The sequence below is a fragment of the Bufo bufo genome, chromosome 9, assembly GCF_905171765.1.
Source record: "Bufo bufo chromosome 9, aBufBuf1.1, whole genome shotgun sequence".
In the NCBI taxonomy this organism is placed as follows: Eukaryota; Metazoa; Chordata; class Amphibia; order Anura; family Bufonidae; genus Bufo; species Bufo bufo.
The window spans coordinates 51,837,584-51,850,635 of NC_053397.1; the positions used below are offsets into that span (position 1 = coordinate 51,837,584).

Consider the following 13,052-nt stretch of genomic DNA (forward strand, 5'->3'; position numbering starts at 1 on the left):
AAGGATGAGAAGGATGGAAGCACCACTCCCTACTTCCCCAGAATACAGTTACATGAACCTGCAGGGGCCACCTGGCCTGGGCCTTCATTTAGATTTGTTTTGGGAGGAGGGAGGAATTTTTGGTGTTTTTTATTTTTTTGGTACCATGTGACCCCCACTCCTCTTTGTATACTTTCAAACTTGACTTGGTATCAGTTAATTTTCCTTTGCAGGAATTAAACGACTGCTACCTACCATGCATCTGTAAGATACAGCCTTGCACATGACCCTCATCCTGTGTAGGTACAACCCATAATTTAGGGCTGGTGGTTATAATCCCGTTCTAACTAAACCTCACTCATGCTTATATTCCTTACTACATTTTTGTTAGATTTTTCTCAGCATTTTTACTTTGTGTTTCTTACAAAAAATGTATCCTGTAACGTTTTGACCTTCCTTCTCCGTGGACAAGTATGAGAACACCTACAAAGAAGACTTTAAGATTTATTAAACTATGGTAAATGTAGCTGATCTGCATAACTTATAAGTTTCTGGCTCCTGACCAGACGCAACAACGGACCTTTCATATTTGTTTTACCGGCATCATCTTGGTTTTCTCAAGAAGTGTGAAGATTGCACATAACCTCCTGTGAAAATAATGGGAAATAGGAGTGGGAGTAGGTAGCTCAAGCCAGAAATAATATTGCTAAAGTTTTTTTTCTACATGGAAAGGTCATCACGGAAAAAATGTGAAGGAAAAAATAAAACTGTTAATTTAATGTCATGCTAACATCTGTGTAAAATTAATGCCCATAATTGTGAAATGATATCTGCGCTGTCTTTGATGTTGCCCAATGTATATATGTCATCCTGACAGCTTTTCTACATGGATGAGCACCGCCGCGGGGCTAAGAAAACAATCAAGTGTATACAAGTATCAGCCCCCAAGACCTCATCAGGGAAGGGCTGTACTTTCAAAACAAAGTTTGCTAATTAACTACTACTTCTTAAACAGTTTTACAGCCATTTAAAAGGACACCTCTGTCAGAAAGCAGTGTTCAAAGAATTTTTTATTTTTTTATTTTTGGCAGTTTTTTTCATGTTGGCAGTACTATACCAAATATTGTCCTTCTGTAGCAGTCAACACAAATGATAAGACCTCCCATATAGATGGGTAACCATTCTCAGTTTGTTGCTGTTGTGAGGGAAAGATGTTATCTGAATTGTAATCCTCATAATAACAGTAGATGTAGAATTTGTATAACAGTATGACAGCTCGATTGTTCTTTTGAGAGGTCTAGATAAATATGCCTACAGAAAGGCATTGCACTTATCAGTCACTTACCTCCATTACCTTTCTGGTCGGAGTGAATGATCCGACAGAGAAATTTAAGGGAGGTTGTTTGCTGTGCTAGAAGTCCAAACAAAGAAAGACGTTAACTCATTTTTGTGATGATGTCACATGCGGCACATTGCCTCGAAGGATGTGCTATGACAGTAAAGAAATTGCACTTGCCTAAAGGATCACACTTACGATTATTTCTATACAGCACTGATGATTAGAGATGAGCGAATCGAATCCAACAAAGTGGAATTTAATCTGAATTTCAGGATAAATTTGATTCGCTGCGAAGCCGAATTTCCTCGTTCTTCGTGGTAGAGAATCGATTTAACCTGAAATAGTGTTAAAAAACAACAAAAAAAATCATACTTAACTCCTCCATTTGCTTGCGACGGCCCGGGCACCACCATCTAGATTGAAGATCTCGGCCAAAATCCCATATGTGGTGACATGTGACGTCACCACGCTGGGCGCGACGTCATCTCGGGCTGCACAAGATTTTGCACAAGATTCTCAAGCAAGATGGTGGCAGCTGTCCCGACGCGAGCAAATGGAGGCGGTAAGTATCATTTCATTTTTTATTTTTGTTAATTTTACACATGTATGATCGAAGCATCTGAGGGGTACAATGATGGGAAGCGGCGCCATCGCAGCTCCCTGTCATTGCACCTGCTACTTACAAAAAATGTGCTTCGTGATGAATTCATTTACTTTTTTTGTAAAATTCAGCGAAGCAGCTGAATCGAATTTTCCAAAACTTAGCTCATCTCTACTGATGATTCCTCGATGTAAATGGAACTAAATCAGTGCCAACCGATTTGTTATATTGTCAGACAGCGCTTGCTAGCAGAAAATCTGCTGGTGTAAATGGGCCTTAAGTTCAGCCCTCTAACCCTTACCTGTGCCCATTTCCTTGGTCCTGTGGTCTCTTTTGCCCATCTACTGGGTGCTAGGTTTTGAAAACTGCCAGTGCCTTCACCCTTCCGGTCTCTCACATTAAATATTGTACAGCTTTCTGCTTCATTTACTGGAGAACAATACAGGGAAATAATAAAGGGATATTCCTGTTTCGTGATATTGATGACCTATTCTCAAGATAGGTCATCAGTTTCAAACTGGTGGAGGGCCGACTCTAAGCACCCCTGCCGATCAGCTGTTTGAAGGGGCTGCGGCGCTCGGGTGACACCTGCATTCTCTTCATTGTTTATGTGCATGTTGTCTATCTTGTACTGGTGCAGGGTAATTACACCCTCCTCTCCCATTGACTTAAACATCTGTGATTAAACTGCACCACCACTACAATGTACACAACATGCAGGTTAACACTGAAGAGAACTCTGCTCTTACACTGGCGCCGCTGCCTCTTAAAACAACTGATCAGCAGGGGTGCTGAAAGTTGGACCTCCACCAATCTGAAACTGATAATGGTCCTGAGGACGATGATCCTGAGGTTGGCTCGTCAATTTAATGAAACGAGAATACCCCTTTACTGTAATTGATTACTTCTAAAATGAAATTAAAAATCAACCATAGTAAATTAGTCAGTGAACTCTTTGTTGGGAAGATGTGGGTACCACCAACAAGGTTGCCACTTCCCCTTTCCGAGACTTCTGAATGAGCTCACTGATATTAGTGTAGGGATCTGTACTTGCAGTAGGGTTGGCAATGACAGATTTTCATGAGGACAGGGTTCAAAAGTCCAAACTGTGCTTCTAAAGTAGCATCCAAGTTATAGTGTCACTTGGAGCGGTGAAGTTATAGCACCAGCATAACAGAAAATAAAACATAATAAATACTTGCCCGTCTGGGCTCTACCTAATACACAGGGGTTACTGTCTCACCTATAGAGTCCTGTTCACACCAGGGAAGATCAGGCTTCACTCAGTCTCATGGTCAGCCAGTCACCAAGCTCTAACCACACAGATCAGCTCTCCAGGCATCATTTTCCCACACTGGCAGTTTGGGATTTCTTTTTATTCCCCAAGTTTGGGATTTCTTTTTATTCCCCACTAATGATCCTAGCACCCTATATCTGGGATCCCTCAGGTTATAGGGAATAACTGTAGTGGAAGAGTGTGGACTGGGAGGTCCCTCTGCCAATCCTACCTCTCGATCCAAATAAAATCCAGCCCATGAAATCTAAACAAAACAGCTACAGCAAAGTATGCTTTGCTGAAACAAGTGCAGCCTTCTGGATTTCTTTTATCTTAGCCAGCTGAGGAACCTGGGTGAGATATACCCGCCTTCCACCACTGTACCGTACAGATTACCACATGGGAATAAAGAAAACTTCTGAGGATTATCACTCTCACATGCAGACTTTTTATTTCCTCAGCTTAACCGTTGAAGAACACATTCTGTTTTACGCTCAACTAAAAGGCAAATCCAAAAGACAAGCTGAAAGGGAAATGGAAGTAATGTTGGAAGATATTGGGATTTCTCACAAAAGAAATGAGGAGTGTCAGAACTTGTCAGGTTTGTGCCACATTCTCATGAACATACCTCTTAGCAGTTAGATATGGCACCTCTAGAATTATATTACATTCATACATAGATCACGAGTTCATTGGAAAAATCTCACACTAGAGCTCTAACGTTAATGCTAAAATAACTTAGAGGCACCCTCAGAAAAAATATTTTTACCCTTCCCCTTTGGTAAGTGAGCTGGCATTCATAATCTTTTCTTTAACAACTTACTATTGATTTATTCATGTATTTTCAGCGTCCAATACTTTGGCTTTTATATCAAGGGACCCCCAATGAGACTCAATGGCTGCCACAGTATCTGCTGTCTGGACAGGAAGTCAGTTTCACTATTCATTCGTGTGAGAGCCTCAATGTCAGTCTCATAGGAATGAATAGAGAAACTGACTTCCTGTCCAGACAGCAGACGCTGTGGCAGCCATTGAGTCTCATTGGGGTTCCCTTGATAAAACAGATGCAGGATATAGCAGATTCAGAAGGATCCAGTGAGTCTCATTGAGTCACATGATCTACCTGCCAAAAGTCTAAAGATACATCAATACATTTTCTTGGAATTCCTCTACAACCACAGAATGCTATCAATTCCAATTTTATGACCCAGATCTTCAAAAATTATAACCTTGATACACTTTAGTCTTAAAAAAATTTAAATTGAGGCACCAGCATACCTCTATATAACATAACACTCGTACAGCAAGCTTGCATTCTGCTTGGAGGTTGGGTGCTTTCTGTTAAGTAATATTTTTTTCCTTAACTATAGGTGGAATGCAAAGAAAACTATCTGTTGCTATGGCATTTGTTGGCGAATCTAAAGTAGTGGTTTTGGATGAACCCACCTCAGGAGTAGACCCTTATTCTAGACGATCTATTTGGGATTTGCTATTGAAATACAGATCAGGTAGGTTGTGAAGACATATATGAATATCCAATGTATGAAAATGCCCAAGATAACATAAATATAGTAACATTCAAATGAAAAGTATTAGTGGGTATTTTTAAATAATGCTCACTGTATGCATACTATGAAAATGGCTAAAAGTTGTTCATCATATATGTAGTATATCTACAGTAGGTAACACTTATTTTTCCCAGGCAGGACCATTATTCTCTCTACTCATCATATGGATGAAGCCGATCTCCTGGGGGATAGAATTGCAATAATTTCTCAAGGAAAGCTTTACTGCAGCGGCACACCCTTATTCCTGAAGAACTGTTTTGGAACAGGCTTCTACTTAACTCTGGTCAGGAGAATGAGAAAGGTGAAAGATGCAGTGAAGAAAGATTCTGTAAGTTTACAGATTTCTTCCTCAGCAACCACTGTACTCAGTTAATCCCGAAATATAACATGGCATATTCTCCTAAGTCTTGAACATTGATAATTGGTATGCACTTACGTTCTTAGGCTTCCTGTCGATCTGACTGTTCCTGTCCATGTCCAAGTTGTGCTCCTAAAGTGAAAGAAGAACCTCTGGAGCAAGAGTTAGATGGTAAGATTGTCAAATAGTCCTTCGGAGAGTCCTTATGATGTACCTGTCCTTATGAATAAAGTCAGCCCCGAAATTCAAAGCTGCACCAGGTTAGGAGTCCTATTTTGATTAGTCTAGGAATGCTCCCTTTCCTTTGTGTGGGCTCCTGGCTGACAATGCTATAGGACTTACTATATAGGTATGGTACTAGAGATGAGTGAATCAATTCTAAGGAACCAGAGTTCATTATGAATTTCCCAAAAACTATGGATTTCAGAGAATCTGGAGCTTTTGCGATTCATTTCAGACGAACTATGCAAAATTATGTTAACCACTTTACAGATCAGAAGACAGATAAGGAGGCATCTGGCACCAAAAATGGGACCATTTTTAATTTTGAAAAAATCTGCCAGTGTAGTGTTTTATTAAACAGGGTGTTTGTTACCACCGGCCACCATCCGTTTACCCAAAGACATATATGTCACTGTCACTTTATCATTATAATGCAGTCTTTGCATTTAAGAGCTTGAAAGGGGTTGGATACAGTCTTAGGAGACCTTAGAGTGTCATACATGACTTTTCAGGACAATTGGGGAACTTTCGATTCGCCTTGAATTTATTCGGATCAAAACCAATTTGTCTTTGTCGGAACCAAAACGAGTTTCAAGAAATTCACTTATTCCCTATGTGGTATTATAGAGTTATTTTTGTTGGTCTCTTTATGCAAGAGCCGATTTCTTCAATAGGCAGTCCAGAGCTGGTTGTCTGCAGCACAAAGATATTTGCCATCAAGTTATCATCCAACTTGTCATTTCTCTCCTGGTAAAAGAGTATTGGGTGAGGGAATACCTACTATTTTCTATATCTTCCTACAGGTGATGTGGCTGGTTTGACTGAGTTAATTCATCATCACGTTCCTGAGGCAAAGCTCATAGAAAGCATCGGGCAGGAATTAGTTTATCTACTACCTGGTAAAGATTTCAAATACAGAGCCTATGCTAGTCTATTCAGAGAACTGGAGGAGACTATGGGGGACCTGGGACTAAGCAGTTTTGGAATCTCCGATACACCATTGGAGGAGGTAAACACTACACCCATATTGTAGCACTGTGTATATCACCTCAACTAGAAGTACCGTATATATCTATTTTCAATTGTAAAAAAAACATTTGGGAACTTTTCGTTTTTATAGCCATAACATTACAACTCTGAAATGACTTCTAATTTTCTGCTACAAAAGGGCATACAACACATATAAGATGTACAAAAAAATTAAAGCAAACTTGTCACCATGAAAACACTGTGTAACCAGCCATCAGAAGTCCAAGAGTCAGTCCTGTTAATGATTGACTGCTTTCCCTATATGTAAAGTCATAGAGAGCAGGCTGTCAATCACTGATAGGACCACCTCCTTGACTTTAAAGCCCAGAATGAGCAGGAATTTAACTGAATGAAATACAAGTTATACAGAATATGTTCCCACAAAACTCCATGTCATTCTGCTCAGCTCCTTCTGCTGCCTCCATGCTGCCTGCAGCTCAAACACAATGTTCAACATGACAGGTTCCCTTTAAATGTACATATTGGTCTGAAATCCTTAATAAGCTTAACCACAAAGCTTAATTCCACATTACATATACTAATCACCCTCTAACCCCTGACCTCAGTACTTTAGTTATAACTTTTAATGAGCATCTGTCAGCATGATCAACCTTATTAAACCAGGCATACTGCCTGGTAGGGTTGATCAAGCTAATTAAAACAATACCTTTTATTTTGTCTGTATGTTGAACATCTGCAGAGATATCTATATTTTAATTATATGCAAGTCAGCAAATTCAAGCACCAAGGGGCTGACCAGAGCCCTTGAAGCACTGCTTTTGCAACACCCCTCCTCCCATTTGTGTGTAGCAGAGGGGAGTTACAAAAGCAGTACTTAAAGGGCTCTGGCCAGCCCCTTGGTGCTTGAATTTTCTGACTTGCATATAATTAAAACACAGATATCTCTGCAGCTGTTCAACATACAGATAAAAAAGGTATCATTTTAATTAGCATGATCAACCCTACTAGGCAGTATGACTGGTTTAATAGGGTTGACCTTTCTGACAGATGTTCTTTAAATATTACAATAAGAAGCCATTTTGGAACTTTATATGTTATAATGTACTCTACAACCAGTGGCAGAGTAAGCATTTGAGCATCCATTTGAACCCCATAAATATGAATGGGATCATTTTAAAAATCTAAAAATAAAATACAAGAAGTAGACTGCTATGAATAGGGCCTACAGACATTCTCTAACTGCTCCTAACACAACAGGTCTATTATAAGGACCCAAGAGCATGCCTTTACGCCATGGAAAAAAATATTCCAAATTAATTTTCTTTAAATATTTCTCTACAGATCTTCTTAAAAGTTACAGCTGATTCAGTGACTGGAACAGAAACGCCAGGTATTGACTGACCTCTTCTCTTACCACTTGGCAAGTATGACTGAATATTAATGGAAACTTACTGGAGATCTTACAAATTACATAGTTCTCGGGAACTTCACTTGATCTAAATTATTATTATTTTGTTTTTTTCTATCCAACACCAGGGTCTCAAACCAGGGAAGGATGTAGCACATGTACATAAAATATTTTTTAGATTTTATTATCAATTTGTCTTATATTATTGAGATATTTTTGTCCTATTTAATAATATTGGCAGTGTCATAAGTGACCACCAGAAGAGTCTTGCAGAAGCTTTCTTCTCTTTCCTCATCTTCAATAGCTCTTCAGTCTACAGCTATAAAGGGAATGTGTTATCAGAAAATGACCTACGGTTTAAATCAAGTTTTATATGTTAAACATATTTTTTTTAAATGTTTGGTCTTTTTGCTTTATTTTCCATGTTCCTATTTATATTTAAAAGATCATCCTAAAATTATTCAGTTTTCCCATTGGCCACTAGGCCTAAAATTATGCAGCATCATGTTCCATAGACACAATGGACAGGAGGGGACTTCATTCTGATATATGTCATTCTAATCCTGCTTGTAATGATGATGCGATAGCTACTGAAAAGTTACATGTACAGGACAAGAAGTCTCAACATATTATGAGGCCTAGTGGCCAGTGAGAAAACGGCACGATTTTAGATATTCCTTTTCCAGTGGCGCTTAAAAGTTTTCTTCACAATTTTCAGTTTTTCTGCATAAAGATATATCAGAGTTTTGCACAAGTAATAAAAGTACATAAAGATAACCAAATCAAACAAATAAGGCAAAAATATTAGACTTGGTCATTTATATATTGAAGAAAATAATCCAACATAACGTCTCTGAGTGACAAAAGTATGTGAACCTTTGCATTCAGTTATGCAGCAATAACTGCAGCGTTTTTGGTAATTGTTGATTAGTCCTGCACATTGGCTTGGAGGAATTTAAGCCCATTCCTCTGTACAAAACAGCTTTAACTCTGTTATGTTGGTGGGTTTTCACCTATGAACTGATCGCATCAGGTCCTTCCATAACATTTCTATTGGATTAAAGTCAGGACTTGGCCATTCCCAAACTTTAGTTTTATTGTTCTCTAACCATTCTTTGGTTGAACGACTTATGTGCAGATGGTCGTTGTCTTACTGCATCACACACATTCTCTTGAGATTCAGATCATGGACAGATGTTGTAATATTTTCCTTTAGAATTTTCTGGAATAATTCAGAATTTATTGTTCCATCAATGATGGCAAGCTGTTGTGGCTCAGGTGCAGCTAAACAGTCCCAAACTATGATACTACCACTACCATGTTTCACAGAGGGGAGGAGGTTATTATGTTGGAATGAAGTGTTTTATTTTCTCCAAACATAACACTTCTCACTTAAACCAAAAAGCTCTATTTTGGTCTCATCCCTCCAAAAAACATTGTTCCAATAGCCTTCTGGTTTGCCCAGGTGATCTTAAGCAAACTGCAGATGGGCAGCAATGTTCATTTTGGAGAGCAGCGGCTTTCTCCTTGCAATCCTGCCATGCACACTAACGTTGTTCAGTGTCTTCCTGAGGGTGAACTCATGAACATTAATGTGAGAAATGTCTTTTGTTGCTTAGAGGTTACCTTGGGTTCCTTTGTGACCTTGCGGACTATTACACACCTTGCTCTTGGTGTGATCTTTGTTGGTCGATCCCTCCTGGAGAAGGTAATAATGGTCTGGAATTTCCTCCATTTGTACACAGTCTGTCTGATTGACGCAGTCCAAACTCTTTAGAAATGGTTTTGTAACCTTTTCCTGCCTGATGAGCATCAACAACTGTTCTGAGTTCCTCAGAAATCTATTTGTTCCCCCCATGACACACTTCCAGAAACATGTGCAACAGGTGCCTCCCCCCAGGGCCCTCCTATAACGCATCCCAGGTTCAGGAATGCCGAGTGGTGTAGTGCAGTCTGAATGTCTCTTTATGTGTGTCATGGTGCTCCTACATGGATACCGCTGGATCCCAGGCTTTGGCTCCGAAGCAATAAAAAGGGGGAATAATTGAGGGATTTATAAGAATAACTTGAGTCCAGACCTTGAGATGAAGTTCAGTGGCAGCTTTACTTGAATAAACATTTCTTTAAACAGTTTTCAGGCTTTGTCTTGGTTCCAGCAGGCTTTAGTATAAACTGGCAGGCAAAATACACTCTGCATTATCTCTTTCTCTCTGCTGTACTGACAAGCTGACTGAATAACTTGGCTTCTTCTTGATGCTGCACTTCACTCTGTAGTCGGACTTATGTTCAGCCAAGGAACTTTTCTCCTGGCTTCTGAGGCTTTAGGATTCTGTCTCCATGACCAGCAGAGCTTAAGGTGCTCTGGCTGGCAGGGGCACGTCCAGCCGAGGGGGTAAACTAGACTGACTTTAACTGGTCCCCACCCTTCCTGCAGGAAGTAGGACTAGCCCACTTCTCTCCAGAGGGGGGGTTAGAATGTAATGGAGAGCTCCATTCTACCTAAGTAAAGCTCTGCCGTGTTCGCTGCCACCTGCTGGTGAACCAGGCACATTACTTGTATAACAGTTGCATAACAATATTATCAATGCACAATTTGGAGAGGACCTGGAACAAAATACATAAGATGACATACAGGTTAGCCCATTAGAGATAGTAGCAGGGTGCAGGAGTGGTAACACCACTCTGGGGTTTTACATACCCCCTTTCTTAAAACCAAGCCGCCCTTGGCTTGTGCTTAGGGTGTGCTCTAAGGGTACCCAAGGAAAGTTATTAGAGTGCTGCATGAAACTATTTATTATTACTGTATACATAGACTGATATAGCAACGGCTACCACCAGGTCTTTGCCAGTATGAGTAGGGTGTCTATTCACAGTTTTTCCTCTCGGAAACCAGAGAACCAAAAAATCTGCACCGACCTCTCAAATACTCTGGTTTTGTATGTATACCGAGCTCTAGTACCACTGCAAGCGTGGGGGGTGTCATGTACTGTAATCCCTCAATGATGTTATGAGACACCCGCAAATAGAAGGGTGGCTTCATCCTGTAATCCCTTACTAGCACCAAGGTCTACATAAAGCTTTTTGCACGGTCACCTTGATGACTAAACCGGTAGCTAAACATATTTCCTTAAGGCTGCAAACAAGGCCTTATGACATCAAGAAATATATAAACACACATTTATCAGCAGCGGGGTTAGCCTTGACGGTGTTAGATCTGCTTGTGACTTAGCACATGGTCCCCCCTGTGTTGTGTAGCAATAACACAATACAATGCCTAGGCTTTCTAAGCTAACAAAAGGTGACATAAGACCATTAGTATTAACATCCTCAGAGGCAGTCTATATGAGCATTGAAGTAAGGTGCTAACTATCTGGTTAACAATATTATTTTACCAAAGTCTATTTAAAAGTGCATCATAGGTCACATTGTTGTACCCGTAAGAGAGTCCAGACAATGGGCTAAAGTGCTTTAACGTTGCTGAAATAGTAAAACATCAGTGCAAAAATATAGTGCAAATACAGAAAGCAAATCATTTTTACATAAAAGACCGCAAAGAGCTCAGGTATACGTTTGAGTCTATTCCTTGGGTCCTTTGTAATCCACATAAGGTATGATCTCAAATAGCAGCGATTTCAATGAGAACCTTTTTTGCAAATGGGGCTCCCACTCAACCTGAGAAGGGGAAAAAAAGGGGATTGGCGCTGTTAGGCGCAACTTGGAACATGAAGTTACTGAAGATGGGCAGAGTCCTAACAAGGCATGTCCATCCAGATGAGGGCCAAACGAGGGCAACAAAACAAAAAGATGACCAACAAGTCCTTACCCTTCAAGTTCAATCCAAGATGTGGCTCCGATTAGTCCATGATTTTTCTTTCTCTCTATTTTCAGAAGGGAAGCTCCTTAGAGGAGGTATCTGAAGTCCTACTCACTGCTAGAACTGCTAAAGCTCATCAGAGAGGGCTCCTGCCTCTTGTAAGTGAGACAGGCTGCGCTGGTGGAGCTCCACTGCCCTTTAGTGGAGTCATCTGGTTGTGACCGGCTGGTCACACTGGCAATGGCTGCAGCCACTTGTTGCTTCAAAGTGTCGGAATCTCCTGCTGGAGCAGGGGAACTAAGGATCTGCGGCTGCAGGGGCTGTGGCAGTTGGACCTCAGCTGATGGTGTCGGGAACTGGGGACTTTTTGTTGCCGCCGACGCCATCTTCCAGGGCAATTGGTAGTTGATCACCGTCAGGTTGTAGGACAAGGGGGTGGTCACTTGGTATCCCAGCTGGAAAGTAGGTGGCGGTGGCAGACCCGGCAGCAGAGTGGGCACTTCAGCTGCCTCCGCCGCACAAGCCGGCACACAGGGCCGGTGCAAGGGTTTTTGCCACCCTAGGCAAGATAAAAATTGCCGCCCCCCCCCCCCCCCCCCCCTTATCAGATGATCTGCCCATATCATGACATCACATATGTTCCACCCCTTTCTCAGCTTTTAAATTAAAAGAACTGCTATGTTTCCCTTAGGGTTAATCTAGCTTCTTGTAGCTGTCCCTTTTTGCAGAACGGAATTGCGGACCCGGATCCTCAATTCCGATCCTGAAAAAAATAGAACATGTCCTATTCTTGTCCGCAATAGCGGACAAGAATAGGCATATTCTCTTAGTGCCGGCAATGTGCGGTCCGCAAAATGTGGAACGCACATTGCCGCTGTCCGTGTTTTGTGGATCCGCAAAACACACACGGATGTGTGAATGGACCCTAAATGTGAGGTAAATTAGTCTCCAATGTATTATTAATAACTAAACAATTACATAATAAACATATTGCATTGTCTACTTACCACCAGGATGATCTGGTCTCTGCCTGCAGTCTGGCTCTGGGGACTCCCTTGTCACTCTCCCCCCCCCCCTCCCTTGTCACTCTCCCCCCCCCCCCCCCCCCCTTGTCACTCTCATTCTACCCCCCCTCCCTTGTCACTCTCATTCTACCCCCCCTCCCTTGTCACTCTCATTCTACCCCCCCTCCCTTGTCACTCTCATTCTACCCCCCCTGCCTTGTCACTCTCATTCTACCCCCCCCATCACTCTCATTCTACCCCCCCTGTCACTCTCATTCTACCCCCCCTCCCTTGTCACTCTCATTTTACACCCCCCTCCCTTGTCACTCTCATTTTACACCCCCCTCCCTTGTCACTCTCATTTTACACCCCCCCTTGTCACTCTCATTTTACACCCCCCTCCCTTGTCACTCTCATTTTACCCCCTCCCCTTGTCACTCTCATTTTACCCCCCCCCTTGTCACTCTCATTTTACCCCCCCTCCTCCCTCGTC

The 13,052-nt window shown here is 41.4% G+C and overlaps 1 protein-coding gene across 1 annotated transcript in view; it reads left to right on the top strand.

The window, feature by feature from the left end:
* The window catches only part of ABCA4 (ATP binding cassette subfamily A member 4), a 208,005-nt gene that overhangs the window by 115,225 nt on the left and 79,728 nt on the right, over positions 1–13,052 (top strand). The window contains 6 exon segments of the mRNA XM_040408736.1: positions 3,657–3,796; positions 4,566–4,703; positions 4,898–5,091; positions 5,208–5,292; positions 6,147–6,352; positions 7,675–7,723. Of these exon segments, the coding sequence (XP_040264670.1) occupies positions 3,657–3,796; positions 4,566–4,703; positions 4,898–5,091; positions 5,208–5,292; positions 6,147–6,352; positions 7,675–7,723 (812 nt within the window).